Raw genomic sequence first — 20639 nt, forward strand, 5'->3', positions numbered from 1 at the left:
TCCTCTCATTCTGGCAACACTTCATATTTTATCCATTTTTCAGAGGTATGAAAGTATTTCAAGCTTGGGAAAAGGTCTTGCTAGGAAGTGTAAGATGCCTCCCCTGCATCTAGATACTCTCAGCCACAGAACATCCCTTCTCCTTTTAAAGGCCAGGATGTGAGGGATCAATGTAGTATGTAGAGCTTTTACACATGCAACACTTTTTTCCTGATTGTAAAACTACAGCAACAGTATGTGCAAAAATACACAACCGTTCATTTGAGTTAAGCCTCTGCTCTTGTATTTTTTTGGTTTTCAACTTTTTAAAAAAAAATATTGTTCAACTTTCCTTAAATTCACAGTAATCTTTTGCCCTTGTAATTTGACCAAGACACATCATCCTTCCATAATGTCTCTGACTGGCCCTGAGCTGCCCTGACACTGTTCCTATGAACTTGTTCTCTGTTCAAGTTTGATCACAAGGATCATTCTGATTTGAGGACAAACCTATCAATCAGTGAATCCAATCCTTTTCTTCTCTCCTCAAAATGATGCAAGCACCCCAAGATGATGATAATGATGATTATGTTGCAGAGTGCTGGAAAGCATTTGGCCCAGAGAGATCAGAAAAATCACACACCAGGCATTTCTATAAAAATAAATCTATTTACAGAAAGCACAACAACGTATTTACAGGCTTCTGCATTCACACACGATCAGAGAGAGCTCTCTCAGCTGCTTACTTCCTACAAGGCTAAAAGAAAAACTAACCAAGCAAGCTGCCCTCCCTTCAGGCAATGCAACTATTAACACCTAAACTGAGGACAATTAAATTTGACCTCTTCACCCAGCCAGAATGATTAGTTACCATAGTAACCTTAATTTCTGTAGCAGAAAACAATATACCAACAGATTAGTGAGGCCATTACAGCAGCATCATTTGTAGTACAGAGCTTTGAATTGGTTTGGGTCCCAAGCATCATGGAGAGTTTTTATTTATAGAGGGTTTTCATAGGTAAATGGCAATCCCCTGATTTCCCTCAGGAATCACATATTGTCCAGATTTGAAGCCCAAGCTTGATATACAGTGAAAGGAATTATAGGCATCTCTTCCTAACCACCATGATGCCAAAATGATGACATGTGTGTTGTAACATCCCAGTGCAAGTTCCACCATTTTATGCCCAAGTTACAACATTGTATCATACACAAGTATGTGAATGGCAGAATTTGCTGCACAACTTTGTGATGGACATTTCATCTCATAACCTACACTTGCAGATGCCCTGGTAAAACACTCTGTAAAAGATGTCATTAGTTGGGAGAAAGACTGGTTCTGGGAGTGCCAGCAGGTTCATTGAAACCATTCAAATAATTGGGATAAAGATAAAAATAACTTGGAGCAATTCCTCACAGGTGACATGTTCTCAGAATCTAATGGGATCCTAGGCTGAAAGTAAGTATGCTATTCAATACTTGTCACTTAACTCCCACTCCCAGTAAACAAATGGGGTCAGGTTGCACAGGGTGCTGTTGTCTTCAGCTTATGTGTGAAACAAATGGATTTTCAAGGCTGAAGTGTTTTCCTGAAAATATATCTTGTCTTATTCTTCTTTCCCCTTCCTTCTGCTGCATTAAGGAAAACTGGAGGGAGTTAAATGGCCTTGGTCCAGCTAAAATTAGTAATATTTAATTGAAAACAAGGGAACAATTTAATTGAAACTAATTTAATTAACAGAAGCTTCATTTCTATACTCACTTAGTGGGAAATAAGACAAAGGGACTTACTTCTGAGTAGACAAATGTACTGTTGCATTGTTTATCATGTTTAGCTTAATTTAATTTAATTTCTAATTTTAACTGGACCAGTTTTTTTATTTTTAATGCTGAATGATAAAAATGGTCATCAGTCTGAAAAAAATGAAATAAATTAACTACAGTGGCATGCTATTGATTTTATCTGAATGAGAATATAAATAATTCATATAAAAAAGGATAGCAAAACTTTTATAAATGCATATTAGAAGAATCTTTATACCCTAATTCCAGTGGCCCTGAAGCTTAATTAATAGTATATAACTAAAAGAATTGCATGGGAACAAAATGAAATGCTAAAAGAAGTACTTCTGAGTGCCGTAGTAAATAGTTCTGTATTAGTTTAGACTCTGATTTTAATCTATGTTCAATCAATGGTATTAAATTCTAGGGAGACATAGAATCGTGGCACTGTGATTAAATCACATCAAATTATGTCATACAGTAAACTTCAGAAACATTAGCTGAAACCTTGGGTCTTATTGATAAATTAAATGTTAATAAATCACCAGGCCTAGATGGTAAATTAAGAAAAATGCAAGGGATCCTCTTCATCAGTCACTACCTATTCCTGGTTGAATAGCAAGTCTCAAGACAGGATTTACTCACATTCCCTTGAACTGCAGTTGAGAACCTTAATATCAAAGGACCTTGTAAAAGTGCAACCTTTAGATGAATATAAACATCTTAATGTATCTCTTCCTAAAAGCTTCTTAATTAAAATATATGAAGGCAAGTCCTTTATGGAATGGAGAGTGAAGAAATAGAAAGTAGGACTAGTGGACATTCTCCACTGATGGAAGAATATAAGTGAGATTCTCAAAACCTTTTGATGTGGTAACCTGGTTAAGACGGTCATTCAAGAGTTATAATTAAGTGTGAGCAGTGAGAATGTGCAATTCATGGTTGCTACTGTGGTGAAAATAAATGAAACTGAAAGAATGGACACTCACAGAGGAAATGCAATTCAATGAAAGCACCCATCAAGTGACACACTCTGTATCAAAGTGTTCCCCCAAACAAAAGCAACATGATGTTGATAGCATTTCACTAGTCTGACTGCCTAGAAAATAAACTCCTCTGATCATGGTGGCTGGTTCAATGAAAGTATCAACCCAGTATGAGGCAGCAGTGAAAAAGACAAATTCCATGTTAGGAATTATTAGGAAAGAATCATGGTGGATTGCTCCATGGAAACATTCTTTCACTGTGAGACAGCTGTGAAAAAGGCAAATTCCATTTTAGGGACCATTAGGTAAGGAGTTGAAAATAAAATTGCTAAAATAATAATGTCCAGAAGGGTAGCTGTGTTTCAGCAAAAACAAATGTGCAATGGATGCAATCCATTAATGCTTATGGCAGAATTCTTGTGTTAATCTTTAAGGCCTTGTTACTTTTTAATATAGTAATAAATTTATACCTCTCTATGTTGTGGCCACCCTCACAGAGTTCTAATTTTCACATTTGGAAGAATGATGGCATTTTTCAGATGTACGACTCGGGTTTTAAAGAAAGGTGGACAACCTTTTTGGGTTTCAAAGGCCACGGAATGCTACTGGTCCTCTGAAAACCATCAGAATGATGTCTTATTTTCCTGTTGGATAAGCTCAGCAGTTTAATTTCTGCTTGGCAAGAGCACTCTATCAACATGCTAGAAAATTTTAGCACATATTGCTATGGAGATAGAATGTGCTGAAAAATTATTTTCCCCAGCTCTTAGGAACTTCATGGATAAGTGCAACTTGTATCTTGTTGATCTAAAGGGTTCGGCGACACATGAAGGGCTCTGCTCCATATGTTAGTGGAGAAGGGGTGTCTGCAGGTTGGGTCAAAAAAGTCATCATGATGGCTGTGCTCTTTAGGAAAGCACACTTATTTGAATTAGGGATTTATTTATTTTTTCAACAAGGGGGCACAGATTCTGAGTAGGTATAAAACGTTCTAACATAACTTTTCTGATTTTTTTCTGTTCCCTCCTTTTTATTATTATTATTACCTTGAGATTACATTATATTATTCATGTTGTTTTAAGCATGTATATTTTTTTTCTTGTTTAATGAGATGGGTATAATAAAATAAATAATAGGAATCAAAAACAGCTACATAGAGGAAACTACCTACAACAGATCAGGAAGCTGCCAATAAAAAAAAAAATCATGCACATTTTTAAAATAAATCTTTTTAAAAACAAACACAAAAATACCCAACAAACTGGAAAAATTTCTACTTGTGCAGAGAATAAAATGGATTAAGATAGAGAAAGATGGAGAAACATCCTTACTTAACATTCTTACTGCTATTTATTTCATATGCATGTGCTATTTTATTTATTTATTGAACCAAATTTCTATGCCACACTCCCAATTGTAAGAGTCTGACAGGCTTCCAAAAATAAAAAGCAAACAGTAAAAGCATAAAGCAAAATACACAAATAAATAAGTAATATGTTTATTTATAAAGCCACTGCCCCCATTGGGCCATAGTCCAACTACAAACAAAATTAACAAGTAAAAACTATCAAGAAATAACCTTATACAAAAGCAATATACTGCGATCAATATAGACCATGAGATATTTATAGCCACAGTAAAAAGAAATCAGCTCTAAAATCCTCTATCTGCCATCTTTTTCTTTATTATGTGCCATCAACTTGGTGTCAAATCTTAGTGACTGCTGCCGTCTACTTTGCTAATAAGGTTCTCAGTAAAACAGCCCTGCCATCTAACTTTACTAACAACCATTCTCAATATCCACCCACGGCCATTTCCACCAAATAGTCTGCTGCTGAAGGTTGCATAACACAAGAATAAAACTATAACTCAAATATAATAAAATGCATTCAGCTGGTCAAATACATATTAAGACCCCAAAGCTTGTTGATAGAGGATGGTTTTCACTTTCCTCCTGAATCTTAACAGAGATGAGACCATCCTTATATTGGAAAAGTGAACTGTCCCACAAGGCTGGGGCAGCTAAAGGGAAGGCAAATGTCCTGGTCCCTCTCCTTGGGACTTGGAGTAGGGAATGAAAATATGCTTCATGCCTTCACAACTAACTGATCCTACTTGGGAAAGATAGTTCCAAAGACAAACACAGCACTGATGTCAACACATCAGCTAACCAGAAGATTGTATGCAGGGTCGTGGTAACACAGAACCATGGAAGATGAAACATGCCAAGACCAATGGATGGCTCTTAGGGAAAGCTGGAACATAAATATGTTCTTAGTTTATTAGTCTTTTCCGCCATCGAAATCCTCAGCTTACCTGTAGGTAGCACCTTTCTTCTCACAGTAAGATTCACTTGCCCATTTCGAGCTGCATTATGCATGAGATCAATCACATATCGGTGAGTTTTGCCAGCCACAGGAAGTCCATCGACGTAGACCAACTCATCGCCAGGATGCAGGCGGCCATCTCTGTCTGCCGAGCCCATCGCAATCACTGCACCGATCAGAATCTAAGTCAGAACACACAAATAATGTTACGAATGGAAATACAAAAACAACCAAAGAACTCCCAGAATGTTTTGTGCAATGAGTAGACAGAATTTCCCTTTTTTACACTCCAGGGTGTGTGTGTGTGTGTGTGTGTGTGTTTTGCAATAGGATTCAGGAGTCATCCTTCATAGAAGCCAAGGAGAAACATCCCTAATCCTTTGCAATAACTGAAGCTTTCTGCAGTAATTAAACACAATTTTTCCTAAAGAGTGCTGAGATTCATAATCCAAATAGCAACGCATGTGTGACAATTACAGTGCTGAAGAAATCATTCCTAAAGGATATTCTTTAAAATTTTAAAATATAAACTATCATGCAATTAAATCTGTAAGCATACAGGATACTAGAAACATCAGAGTTTCTAGGACAAAGCTATTCTGGCTTTTAAAAAGGATTTATGTGTTACAGGTAACGTATGCCCCATGCCCTAGTTAGAGAAATTGCTTTCTTCAGGACTCTTGCTTTAGAAGGAATTGGAAAAGTGGTGTGTGAACTCCTGAAGGCTTCATGACAAGATAATTACAACTGCCTGTTCTTGTAGAGTTTGCTCATCTCTTTCCATTTTAATCTGATAATACATTTTATGTTGTACAATGTTGATTAGACACTTGTGCTATTCAAGAAGTTTCTGGTCCCTGCAGATGAGAAATAAATGTTCTGAGGAATGTGTTGTTAGCTTTTGACATCTCATTTAATTTTAGAACTTGGCTTTTGGCTTGCTTCCCTGCTATGGTGGTGGTGGTGGTGGGGGGGGTTGATACAGTTGATGGAGTATTATAATGTGTAAGCTGGGAATCTAAGGACCTTAGCTGTAACATGATTAAATAAATGAAGCAGTATCATGGAAGTTGCTGTAGGTTCTTCCTCACAACAGGTACTCTTCAAATGAGGAGACTTCTTACAAGAAGAGGAAAGAAGTAATGTACCCATCAGTCCCTAAACAGTGATAAACATCATAGACCATGAAGAGTAATGCAGTGATCAGTTATTTCAAAAGGGTCCCCCATTACACTGGGAATCACCTTGATTAAAAAGCTTTGTGTGTCAAGTGATATGGAAATTCTGTGTAACGTGCTTGATCTCTGATGGTTTATTTATACAATCAAGTAACCAGGCGCTTCACAGCAATCCTTAGGGTGATTGCACGGCAAATGTTTACTGCATGCACTTCAGCTTTTATGAAAAAATCACCCTTGACTGAGTGTTCAGCTCAACTGAGAATATGAATCAAATGAATAACATTTTCCAGTGGAATCATTCTTCACCTGATGAAGCATTGACAGATATCATAAGGGAAGCATAGGTGTGTGTATAAATCAGTCAATAGTGAAGGCATACCATTAGATCTGTGTCTTGCATGCTGAGCACAATATTAGATTACTTCATAGGCAAATATGTTAGCGCTGTCATCTAAAATCATAATGTCACCCCAAAGGAGCTCAGTTTTACACTGAAAATATACACATTTCTTTTCCCATCCTCCCAAGGTTTCTTGATGAACTGCTGACTTTGGCTGAGAAGTACATCCTGAGGCATTTTCTAACACAAAGCAATGGCTTTCCCATTATCTTAAAAGATTTTACACATTTTTTTTTTCTTCCAGGCTGAAGAATCAAATGCTCCCTTAAAAAGAAAACCATAAAACAAAAAGAAAAGAAAGACATTCTTTTGTTCTTTGTCACCAAGGACAAAGAAGAACTTAAGGTTTTAGATGTCTCAGAACATACTTAATATAACAGATAAACAGAGGGTGGGACAGAAGACCAGCATCAGCTGCAAACAGTCTTATTAATCCATCCCTTTTTTGGAATGATATACATCAATATTTATGTAATGGACAAGAGGAATAACCTTGAGGAACAGGAGGAAGAGCTGCTACCAAGACAACAGTGAGATTAAAAAAACATCTGAGTCTGGGCCAGAACTGTAACTGGAGAAAACATCTTGGACAAGACCCTCCCTAGTTCTCATGAATATCAAATGCAAGATTCTGTTGTAATGGCTTTATAATAAAACTACTATTAGCCTGCATGACTTTGGTTTCCTACTCTGGTCTACCTTGAGGAGCTGAAAATTAGTCCAGCTATATTATTTCTCATTATTAGTTAGTGGTATTAATAGTATCTTGCTGCTTTCCTAAGAATAACAAAAGCAGTGTGGCACTGCAACTCTGTCCCTTTGGGATGTTTGTGTGACATCAAAACACATGTAGATAAAGAGCGTGGTTTGTGTTGTGACGTTGCAATGCTACTTTCATAAATTTTTCATTCCCTCCCTCCTGCTGATGCTACTGTTACTAGCTCAGGGGTATACCTCAGGGAACCTGTCTTCTTATGCAGCTGTTAAATAGTAATCTAATGTGTAAATGTTTCTTTCTTATTTCAAGGGATGAAAACAGGCTTCATGTCCTGGTCCATAGAATCAGAGCTCAACAACCTTTTTCAGGTATTGGACTCCAACATGCAGTTTTAAAAATAACTAGAGGTCAGTGGTACTATCTAGAGTAGTGGTGTTGGGTCACCTCACACAGACATAACTTTTCCTGTAAAATCTAGTATTTACAAATGGTCAAAGGTTTACAGATTTATAATTGTACTTTTCATAAAGTAATGGCTACAATCAGTGACAGAATTGGATGCACAAACTTCACATGCTGAGACAGCTTATGCACCTCACCATAAAACTGGTATGAGGAAGAGACCATGACTGCTGCTTTAGATGATACGAATGCAGATGCATGCAAAAGTTTAACCTCTGTATTTTTCAGTGCATCCTTTGTGAACTGAAGGTGACCTAACCTCTACATGGTATAAAAGTTGACATGACATCTTCCTGCATTCAAGTTGAGCATGAATGCATGCTATTTATGTGCTATTGTTTACTGATTCAAAATAAGAAGACAGGGAATGTGCCCTGTGCAGACATCTGGACACCTTTCCAGTTGATTCATTGCAACTGTTTGTTTTAACTGTAAAGTTTTTAATAAGGTCAAAAAGGCAATCGACATTGAGCTTACAATTAGTCCAGGGAAGATAATTCTATTGGTAAGCAAATATGCTGATAAGTAAAGAATTTAGCGCTAACCTTGGGGAAGGTATGAGAGAGCTGTTAAGGGAGAAAGGGAGGAGTAAACTATTAAGAGAGGAGTTGGAGAAGAGAATACATTGTCCTGAGATACAGGGAAACTTGAGAAGAAACTCAGAATCATCCCACCTTGATTTTGATTAGTATAAGATGGGGCAAAGAAAAACTTGGACAGGCTGTCCGATTCTGTTATTCTACCATATAATAAAGAAAATTCTGGAATCTCTGCTGTACATGTTTCTTGACCTGGTCTACCTCAAAGGGCTGATTTGACCTTTCTAACCTCTCTGATTGTGACTGTGTTGTTCTTTCAACAAGCATGAGGTCCTCTAAGCAGGTGAGTGTTTGAAAGTAAAGTCACTCTTACAGTTTATAAAAAAATCTGAATGCTTCCAGCTAGCAATTTCAACTATCAGAAATACTCTTAGGAAATGGAAGTTACCTGGAATACTAGAAATCAAGGTAAGATCTAGAAGACCAAGAAAAATCTGTATTTGAACTGCTCCCAAACTGGTCAGATTGTCAAAACAAAATCTACAAATCACTGCCAACAACTTGCTGAAATGTTGGCTGACATTTGTAGTTGTCCACCATGCAGCACTGTTTATATAACAAGTGGAAGAGCTGTCTAAAGGACTTTTTTCTGACCTCATCACAAAAGTCATAGTCTAAAATATGGAAAACTTTGATAAGCCTAAAACTTTGGGGAACAAAACGTTCAAACAAAAACTAAATTATTTGGCCACAATTGCTGATTTGGAAAAGAACAGGTGAAACATTTGAGAATGTAATAGCTGGCTAACCATTAAGCAGAGGGGTAGCTCTGTAATGCTTTGAGGTTGTACAGCAGCTACGGGCTGGAAATACTGTGTAGGTGGGAAAAAGGAAGTATGGATTCAACTAAATATCAATATATCTGTAATGGGCAGAAGAAATAACTCTGGAGGACAGAGGAAGAGTTGCAACCAAGAGAACAATCAGATAAAAGAAATCTGAGTCCAGGCCAGGTCTATAACCTAAGTAAGCATCTCAAACAAGACCTTCTCTAGTTCTTATAAGGATAAAGGGAGAGAGGTGGGAAGCACATTCAGATTTGCAAGGTTCTGTTACAATCACTCTATAATAAAAGTATTAGCCTGCATGACGTTGTTTTCCTATCCTGGTCTACCTTGGGGAGCTGACAATATCCTAGAACTAATGTCTCATACTCAGTGAAGAAATTAAAGCTAAAAAGATGTTGCTATTTCAGCAATACAACAATCCAAAACGTACTTTCTTATTAATGATGAAGTACTTGGAAGAAAGAAAGATAAACATTTGGGAATGGCTTCACCATCCCCTGACTTGAATATTATTAAAAATCTGTGGGGAGATCTAAATATGCAGTATATGGAAGGAGATCTAAGAATATTTCTCAGCTAGAAGAGTTCTATAAGGAAGAGTGGGAAAAAGTATAAAAGTGAGACTAGAAAGACTCTTAGCTAGCTACAAGAAGTATCTGGAAATGGTTATTTCTGTCAAAGGGAGTGTTACAGACAGCTGACTAGAGGCCTTTCCAAATTTCTGCACCTGTTTTTGCTCTGATTCTACAAACAACTGTACATAAATCGTAAGTAAGCATTCAAATTTGCAGAAAGGTAATGTGTTGAACATTGTACCATGTAGAGATTGAGGCAGCTCCTGTCTACACAGAGATTCATTGAAACTTATGATTTGCCCAGGAATGGCTAAATTTTTGCATACAACTGTAAATATGAAGAAAGGAAGAACCAGAAATAGTCATTTTACATTGTCTTTGCATTTGTTAACACTTTATACCTTACTATACATTATTGATTTGAAACTCTAAATGGCAAGAAACACATTCAACAGTCGCTACCACTGAATCAAATAATGTGCCCTCTTCAATTTCTGACAGACTAGGTTCTTACACCTGTCACAGTTTCAAGAGATATATTATAAGGAAAGGAAGCATAACACTTTCATTTACCCCTCCTTTCCTTCTTCCCTCCCCTCCCTCCCCTCCCTCTTCTTCTTCTTTTCCTCTTCTCCTTTAAAAAATACACATACCACTCTATGTTTTATTTTGCTATTTTTTTGTTATAATCGGTTGGACCATAATGGTCTTAATCCCAACAACCCCTAGCAGCAAGTCTTAGACTTAATCTAAGTTAGGACAGCTTTACATTCTCATAGTGTTTTATAACATTCTAGTATTATTTATGGCCTTTTATACTTACCTGTTCTAGTTATTTATAGTATTTAGATTATTCATTCTAAAATTAATTGTAATTTTATAGGATACTTCTGCGTTTTAATACCTCTACTCTGTAATTTCAGCTTAGTAATTTTATCTTTACCTTATTTTATTCTATCAATATGACTTTTTATTTTTATTTCAATTTTTAATGTAATTGTTATGTTAGTTCTATGCTGGTCTATGACTGAAATAACATAGATTTTAACATTTTCATCTGGATGCTACAAAATATTGGTGAATGACTACTGCAAACCATTACCTTATGAATTTCAGAATGCAATTCAGTCTCAAGATACATGCTGATGGTTTTCAGGAAAGAATGATAAGGAGAGCACTAAAATAGAGCTCAAAAATCCCAAAACCATTATATTTCTCCAGCAATCATTTTTCATAGTTAGCAAAGCATGATATTCATTTTCTCTGAGAAAGTTTAAATACAACTGTACTGTTTTGTTGTTAAACTGTGGCTTTACTACCTGAAAACATCTTGCAGGAGTCTGTAAATCAGTAACTGAAAGATGTCAAGAATAAAATGAGCCATGTAAAAAGCTGGACAATACACTCTCGGTAACTTAATACAGACTGATTCACAATGACAGCTTGTAGATGGAGATGCTGATAACTGAAGAGAGTTGCCTTTTTCGATATCTGAACAAGGGGAAAAAAATGCCATATTCTGACAGATACAGATACCAACAGAATAAAGTTGTCAAGAACCAACTTACTGGCTGTCCTGGTTCATCTCCTCCAAGAATTCTGAAGCCGAAACCAGATTCCATTCTCCGAAGATGAACATCTAACTCTTTGTAATCTGAACCTGGTTCAACATAATAGTTCATTGAGATACAATTTTCCCCCAAAAGAAACTTAACCATATAGTATTGAGATCCTTAAATGATATATGATAGCTCCACCAGAGTTAATGCAAACCATGAGACAGTGTGTTGAACATAGATTGGCAGGAAGCAATGCTGTAAAACTATCTGTAAACAATGCTGTAAAACTAAATTAGGGTATTAAACAACCCAAGTTATTTCTGGCTTGTATGTGAGCTTAAAAAAAAAAGATCCTGCTGCTCTAAGGAATGAATGACAGGTTGCACATGGTAAGCTCCAAAGGATTTTCTTTGAATAATTTTTGCAGTTGAACAGCCTTAGTGCATATGTGTAAATATGTATGTGTCAAATACCAGATGCAATCTTCAAGGCATTTATATTTGCCCTGTAACTATGGGAAGAGTAAACACCAGAAAATAAAACTTTCTCCTTTTAGAACAACTGCCATACATGCATATCAGAATTCATGATTATAAATGTGACTGACTTTCTTGGAACACTCTCAATCTTTGAAATTAGCAAACCATTCTTTACAGGATGGTTTCTGATACCTGAATTGGTAGGATTTATTTGTTTCAGCACTGCAAACATTGTGAACCTCCAGAAATCATTGGATTCCAACTTTTATCAACCTGATCAACATTCCACTGTCCTATACTTGATCAGTAACAGTTGTTATATAATATTGCTATAGCACTTTAGGACTAAGCTCCTACAGAAAAATTTCCAAGGGAAATCTCTATAGATTTTTCAGGAAAAATTTACAAGCAGGAGAGCAGAAATTTTTTAAAAAACTTTTCTAATTCTAGATATTCTCAGAAAAGCTATATTCTTCTATTTTACTGAAATCACTTTAAGGCACTTTAAGGCACATTAAGGCACTTCAGCATTAAAATAATTGTACTTTACATTTAGAAAACTTTGAGAAATTCAGCAAACCTTTGCATTTAAATATCCTGATAAGTTAATACTAAAAATCAAAACACAGCTACAGCTAAAAATTATACCTACAGCCAAATTGAAAAAAAAAAATGTTGAAGATCACATTCCTTATAATTACAGCCATTTTGTCTATAATGAGACACAGGCATTCCATGCCTATAGTAGCCTGGGAAATAGGTTGAAAATGCAGTGGATTAAAATAGTCCAATTGAGCAAAATGCAATGGATTAGAATTACATAGAGGGGAATAAACTATAATATGATATACCCTAAACAATCAGGCAAACATATTCTATACATATTATAACAGCTTGGTGCACATGTGGGTTGAGAAAAATAAATATTTTATTTATTTATTTATTTATTTATTTATTAAATTTTGCCACTGCCCATCTCCCCCAAAAGGGAGGACTCTGGGTGGTTTACAATAACGATAATAAATATGGTGGATTGAGAGCATTTTTAAGAAACTTGACAGCTGTAAATATGATAGTGGAATGTGCTGGATGAACTAATAGGTGAGTTGGTTTAAATGCTTAATGAATCCATCCTCAGACAAGAGACAACAGGGAAAATAATTTTATTTATTTATTTTTATTTATTTAACCAATTTGTCCCCGCCCATCACCTCCCATCAGGGGAAATAATTCCTATGTACTTCCTAAGTGCAATATTGTCTAAATGCTTGACTGTTTTCCAAATACTGGTATCTAGCTGTCTACATTTTAGAAGGCAATCTGCAGTTTTAAAAGGGAACCCTCAATTGCTATGGAAGGTCAATTTCATCACATTCAATTATTCTATAGAATAATAAAAGAAGGAGAAAGGAAGGAAAGGAGATATATACACATACAGAAAGAGAGAGAGAGAGAGATTGTAACAAAACGTAATATGAAATACCCCCACTGATACTTTAAATTAAAAATAACCCTTTTTTGTATATTTTTTTGCAAATAAATGTTTTTGCCCAGGTTGAAGTTTTAAATATAGCACTATATATTTTTGTACTTGAATATTTTATGCATACCTCTCCTTATTGGATCTTCCTGAAAAGAACTTCTTAGCAAAATAAGCTCTCTGGACAAAGAATGTGTTTTATATAGTGAAATCAACACTATGTTGATTTCATCCTTTATCTTTGCCTGAGGGACAATCCCAAAGGACAGGAAGTATACTTTCAATTTAAATGTTCTAGTATTCCTGGGAAAGCAGTAGATCTGTCACAATATTCCCTTCCACCAAGATTTTTGGAAGCTTCATCTTGTATCAGGAAAAGTGAATATTTGAATCCAGGCCATTTCCAGATGTGAAAAAAACATTTTAAGACGCTGCTCCAGACAGAAACGAAACGAAACGAAACAAAACATTTTTAAAAAAAAAAAAAAACTTGAAGTGAAACTTTTGGCTTGGGTTGAGTATGTGAATTTCTGTGGACTTCCTGTCATAGTAGTAAAACCTGGCATGTAGGCAGCAATTCAGTAAATTTTAGTTTATTTTCTGGAGGAAGCTCTGCTGTTGCTAAATATAACTGAAAATAAGCCAGAACAAACACGGCAGAAATTGTAGGTTGCTCTGTTGTGTGTGATAATAACACACTGTCTTAAATTTTGTATTATCTTAGTCAGTTTTCAAAAGCAAATCTAAATATTTCCAGAACATCATTTTAATGGCTGTCTATCATGGCAATCATTTTAAAAAGGGAACTCTAATGTGACTGTTTTTTTAAAAAGACATCACTAGTTAAAAAAATTGACGTGTACGTGACTGCATCTTATTTATAAATAATTTTATTATGTAAGAGATTCTTTATTACATAAAAATCAGGAGTAAACTGATTCCCCCCCCCCTTATTTCTATATGAAAAATATCAGCCTAAATTATTGTATGAAGCCAACTAAGGTTTATCACAAATAGTAATCCTCTGGCCAGGCAGTATGAGAAGTAGTAATAGTAGGAGTAATAGTAAAAATGAACATAGGATGTGTTAAACTTCTACCTTCCTTAAAGGCTTAAGAAAAGAGAAAAAAAACATTTGCTTCTCCTCACAAATGAGGATTAAATTGATATTCTTTGCTTAATTAACTTCAAAAACATAAAAACTATATTACACAGGACGGTAATCGGACACTCATGATTGACCCTGGCTCTAAGCTGTGATTTAAAAAAGTGCACCACTAACATAAAATGGAGAAAGGATGTGTAGCACAATGAAGGCAAAATAATACTTGCCTGAGGAATCCATTCGAACACCTGTCCTGGGTGGCCCTTGTTCTGAATAAGAAAACATGGAGTTAAAGGCGAAATAAAACTTCTCCAGACATTGAAATATACAGTACTACTGTCTGCCTTGGCAATATATGCTTAATTTTGCACTTTGGAATAAAGAGATTTCACTTCTCATGCTTCTCTGTTCAATACATGAGTGAAAATATCTGTCTCTAAACGCATTCTTTTTTAAAAGTAGGTAAAGAAATATTGTTAAGTAAATGACAATAGTCTACCATTGGTATTACTCTGTGGTTTGGGTCATTACTAGTTTTACAAACTATTTTCTGTTTTCCAGTGATAGCCTTCAACTAAGTAAACTTGAATTTCAGTATGAGGAACTGATGGATTGTTATCCGTCATATTGATTTCCCTTAGACATGGAGCAGATTTCAAAGGCTGGAATCTATGTCCCTGAACAATTTATGGCTTTAGCTGATTCCCGATCGCTATATTTAGACAAACTAAAATGCTAAAAGCCAAGGAGACACTCAACATTAGGAAGCCTGTGATGTTTTTGAAATCAGCCTGGCAGTCCCGACTCTTCTGATCCTGCCTTTATTAAAAAGTAAATGAAATAATCCTAAATTAGATAGGCAACAGTGAAATTAGGTATATAGGCACTAAGCTTGGGGCAACTAAACCTTGTGTGCAAAACCTGGCAAGGATAAAACAGATTAAAAAGGAAACAACTGACAATCCACCTAAAAGACGCAATTTCAGGAGAAGCTCTGCAAGGCTGAAACTTTTAATAAGGCTTCGGATCAAGAAAGGCTTACATATATGCAGTGACCTGGCATAAATGTAAGTGAACTCAACAGAACTTACTTCTGAGTAAGCTCATACTGTACAATAGCCTTCTACTTTCTCTGTCCAATAGGAGAGCGAAAATTTGTTTAGCTGTGTCTAAATAAATTATTTTTAAAGGGTAGGTAAAGAAGTATTGTTAAGTAAATTATAGTGGTCTTCCATTGATATTGGAGACCTAAACTGTGAAGCAACTATTCTTCTTGTTTCTCTTTAAAAACCACCACCACCACCACCACATTTTAGCCATCTAACTTTTCAATGCAGAGGAGCATTGTACAGTATAGTTTCTTGCTAACTTGACCAAAAGCACTAAGAGAGGAAGAATACATTTGGTAGAATCCCTTCACATCAAAAACACAACCTGCCTTACCAAAACTAATAAAATACATACAATATTTCAGTAAAAAATGTAAGGAAGTAGTAAGCTTTAACTTAACAAACTGTCCTAGTTCTTCTAATAAATAGACATTTTTTGGCTTGTTTGCCCAGGCAATGAAGCACTTGGAGTCACCTCAAACAGGCAGAGAACCACTGGGTAGGATTTAGTTCAAAAATGCCATAATGGTAATAGGACACACAATAGGAGGTTATTGGTTCACTTCTGGTAACATGGAAAGTATGGCTTGGAACAAAGAGAAAATCATGTGCTATCTGACCCATTAAGTTTGGAGGAATGTTCAATGCAGGTACAGAATGACAGAATATTATATTCTGCCAGCATAATAGATATGTATTTAATGTCACAATGCTACCATTTAACATTTATATATTACTGCCTACACCCATTCATACAAATTCTGACCCAGACAGACCTAATTTGCATTACCTGACTCCTAAACCTCATCCCAATTATGTATCAATATTCGAACTTTCCAAACTTTGCAATGCAGTTCCCAATCAGTTTTTTAAAGTGTCAAATACATGCATTAGGAAACAGCACACCAAAAATTGCATTTGAAAAATGAGATTGTTAAAATGCATGCATTATATAGCTTATACAATGTACGTAAGAATGTGCAGAAAGACACATAATGAACTTTGTAAACTGATACAGGAATAAAAGAGAATAGAAAAGGAATAGAGTAGAATGTAAAGTTAGAAAAATCACACACACCCCCTTTCCCTCTCTCTCTGTGTTTCCTAAGGCAAAAAACAACCCTCCCCAAATCTCTAAATTTCTAAAGGTGAGTAAAGACTTTTGCTTTTTAAAAAATTAGATATTTTAAGAGGAATAGATTGGGACACCCTTAATACAGCTATGAACTGAGCAAGTGACACGTCCCCTTAGCATGACTCTTTCTGGGGTTTCCTTGCCAGCAGTCGGAATCGTTTCACATCCACAGCACTTTCTCTTGTGTTGATATTGTTATAATCGCATCTGAAAATGCTTTTGGATTTACTGTCAAATCCCATAACCAACAAAAATATTTTGTCACAATGAGTAACTCTGCTGCCAAAATGAAGAGCACTGGGAAAATTTTTGACTTAAAGCTCCCCCTCACATCTGAAGTTTATTCTGTATGATGTTAGAGGATAATTTGTATTCATAAGATGTAAGCATCCTCCTGTATCATATTTGGAGAGAAAGAAAGAGAATTTTTTGTTTTTGGAAAAAAATATGTTTGGTGAGTATATGGGTAGAAAATGGGACACAAAAATTATGCTATTTCAAAGCAATATTTAGAGAAACCTACACGTGGTTTGAGAAAAGATTGCATTGTTTTTTGTTTTACACTTTTAAAAGTTGTCATGTTTGGGATATAGTTATTCAGAGTGAAAGTAAACTAAAGGAACCACACTCTGAAAAAAGACAGCTTCAAACATTTAAAAACTAGCACATTTTTTTTCTGAACATACATGGACTGTAATGTCACTAATAGCTCAGCCTCTCCCAACCTAGCAGGCTCCAGATAGGTGAACTTCAGTTCCCAGAATTCCCCAGCCACCATGGCCACCCCTGAGAATTCTGGGAAGTGAAGTCCACACATCTAAAGGGCAGATTCAGGAAAGCCTTCAAAGAAACTGACTCAAAGTCTCTGCTCAAAGTCACTGCAACTGCAACATTACATCTCAAGTTGTCAAGGACCAACATTTGAAAACGTGCTAATAAAGGTTCCTTGGCAGGCACTTCATAATTCTTCTTGTTTATCTCAAATCCAGTTCCATCCTGGCATGTATACATATTCATGTACTTGTTAGATTTATAGCCCAACTTTCCTCCAGGTTCTCAAAGCAAATTCTCCTTTCACGTTCTCCTCAGAACACCTCTGGATTTCAGAATGGACAGAGAGAATTGTTGGTGTCGAGTGAATTGTTACATTTAAGAATAGATTTAATTTTTTAAAGATTTTTTTATCCTGCCCTTCTTATTTTATAAATACTACCTCAGGTTGAGGAACATACCTAATATTCGTTCCTCCTCCTATTTTCCCCACAACAACAACCCTGTGAGTTGAGTTGGGCTGAGAGAGATTGACTGGCCCAAGGTCACCCAGCTGGTTTGCACGCCTAAGGTGGGACTAGAAGTCACAGTCTCCTGGTTTCTAGCCTAGTGCCTTAACCACTAGACCAGTGTTTCTCAACCTTGGCAACTTAAGATGTGTGGACTTCAACTCCCAGAATGTGTGGACTTCAACTCCCAGAATTCTGGCAGTTAGTCCACACATCTTAAAGTTGCTTTGGTTGAGAAACGCTGCACTAGACCAAAGACCTACTCCAGCATCTAAACACTGCACCACCCTGGTGGCTGGTATTTTCCCTTACAAGATCATCTGGTTCTCGTAGGGAGCAGCAACAACCTGCAGCAACAGGCAGAATGCTATTTAGATGTTCTTGTACAGCCTGATACTGAAGTATTAAGGGGTCTCCATAGAAATCTTTAGTGAAAGGCAAAATAAACTGTCTGAACCGGAATTATGGAAGAGAAAAAAAAAGTCTGCAATCTTGCATTTTATTCAACTGATCTCCACAAAGGTCCTTCTGGGATACCTGGCAACCTTCCAGTCAGGTATCTCTCTCTCTCTTGTCCTGGATCAATGCTACATGGCAAATCGGGCAGTAAGGGTTCTCCAACTCTTTTGGTCTTGGCCGAGTGCTTCGGCATCCTTCCATGTGATATTCAGTGCCTTTGGGTCTTGCATGAGAGTTCTTTGCCATGTTATCCGGGGGCATCCTTGTCGTTTAGCATCGGGGGGGGGGTCCAACTCATTGCCACTTTAGGGATCCAGTTAGGGATCCAGTTAGGTATGGATTGAATATTCTTCAGTGATAATATTATTTGCAAGAATCAGATATCAGCCTTGAAGAACCTACTATCTGTGCTTCTGTGTCTCCATCTGAGTCTACAGAACATCCTTCTCAACTTAAAAATGGTAAAACTGCTGGGAACAATTGAGTTCCAGAACTATTGCTGGGCAAAACTGATTGGTGAGCTCCCAAATTGGCCATATTATGTACACACATTGATTGCCCAGCAGATCCCTGGCAACTGGTGTAATCCAATCACTGTTCTATCATATTTAAAAGGTCATAAAATAATACATGAAATTATTGTCCTATTAGAGAAGCATCTTAAGTAAGCTATATATCAGACACCTCTATATTAAATTGGTGGACTGGTCGATATAGATGTAATGACATTAAAATCAAAATGATGTAACTTATGTACTTGAGTCAGATGTCATTACCTAATTGGACCATTTGTGCAATGACATCTTGATGCACAATTTGGGGTTTTTTTTTTACATCATCGTGTCTTTTACAGATGCCTTTGGCAACAAATTTACCCAAATATGTTTTCATATGGATTGTCCATGGGATTTGAACTAGCCTTTGACTATAATAAACTTTTTAGAACTATCAGTGTGGGAGGCTGTACAACTTCTACCTGCATTTCATAATCTCAGCCATGGAAGTTGATCACCACCACCTACGGAAGGTATAGAATCTTCTGCTACCAGGGATAAAGAAATCTGCACTCTACATCCCTTAAAATGGAATAAATAAGCTGAGAATGCTTAACCGGAATGCTTCGTGTCTTCATATTCTCCTTTATCTGAATTTTTCCTCTACGGGGGATTGTTACACAGGCTCTTTTCAAAGTTGGTTTGATTGCATATATAATTAATTAATTAATTATCAGATTATCCCCTCCAATTATACATTTTATAGTCTGTTTAGGGAGCATTAACAGTACAATGTATTAATCCGTTCCAGGATTTCTGACAAGTTTATACGTCATGCATGATTTCTGGGTTAAATTAGAAGGTTCTGAGGAAATGCCACCATCCACAATTTTTCCTCAGTGTTACAAGGAATACACCCTATTTCATGAGAGAAGTTCCTTGTTCTGCCTTCATTAGAGAAGTCTATAAGCCTAGAAGTCAACACCAGTAAATAGGGGTACTTCTCAAAAGTACTTTGAAGTCAATTGTTTTTGTTTCTGCCCATCTTATAGAAATACAGAAAACAAGGAGCAGAAATTCCTGCTTTGAACTGCAGTAAATACCCTGCGGTAACAGAAACTCCCTCACGAAAGAAAATAAAACAATATCTTGTACCCCCTCTTTATTACAATCTTATAAATGTTGTTTTCATTTGTCTGGCTACATTTCTCTCTCTGTCATTCTCTCTGTCTCTCTCACCTGTCCCAGTGGTTGAAAAGCCACCAAGTCACATTTCTCCTTGAAATAACTTCTAAGGAGACTGAAACATAGATGCTGGGAGGCACAGTGAGATTTGAATTCCTGCAAATGGGAGAATGATCACCCAGAAGCTCCGAAGAAGAGAAAATATCATTGTTGTAGAAACAGGGTAGTTGTAGAAAAGTAAATTGGCTCAAATACTAAACAAGATGAAGGCATGAGATCACACAGGTCTGAAGTGAATTCTGGAATGACACAAAGATTCTAAGTGGAAGTAGGGAAAGTTGCTGGACTCTTGAGCTCTGTCAATTAAATATGTTGCACTAAAATGGTTGCTCAATTGTTGCTACCTGTGGGGAGACTACTTTGCTCATTTTACAGGGACATAACGTATATGCCTGATGGAAGGTGTGGAATGGCCTTAAAGACTATCTGATACTGAGGAAACGAACTAAAAGTTTTATGTACTCAGCTAACTTACCCAACTGTTTTGTGTGCTAGTT

At 36.4% G+C, this 20639-nt stretch overlaps 1 protein-coding gene across 1 annotated transcript in view; it reads right to left on the reverse strand.

Moving 5' to 3' along the window:
• Window positions 1–20639, reverse strand: part of MAGI2 (membrane associated guanylate kinase, WW and PDZ domain containing 2) — a 713008-nt gene that overhangs the window by 71756 nt on the left and 620613 nt on the right. The window contains exons 13-15 of the mRNA XM_063308087.1: window positions 14648–14689; window positions 11366–11457; window positions 5064–5256 (exon numbers count right to left, since the gene is read on the reverse strand). Coding sequence (XP_063164157.1) covers window positions 5064–5256; window positions 11366–11457; window positions 14648–14689 — 327 coding nt within the window. The remainder of the gene's footprint in view (window positions 1–5063; window positions 5257–11365; window positions 11458–14647; window positions 14690–20639) is intronic.

Source organism: Candoia aspera, chromosome 7 (assembly GCF_035149785.1).
Source record: "Candoia aspera isolate rCanAsp1 chromosome 7, rCanAsp1.hap2, whole genome shotgun sequence".
Taxonomy (NCBI): Eukaryota; Metazoa; Chordata; class Lepidosauria; order Squamata; family Boidae; genus Candoia; species Candoia aspera.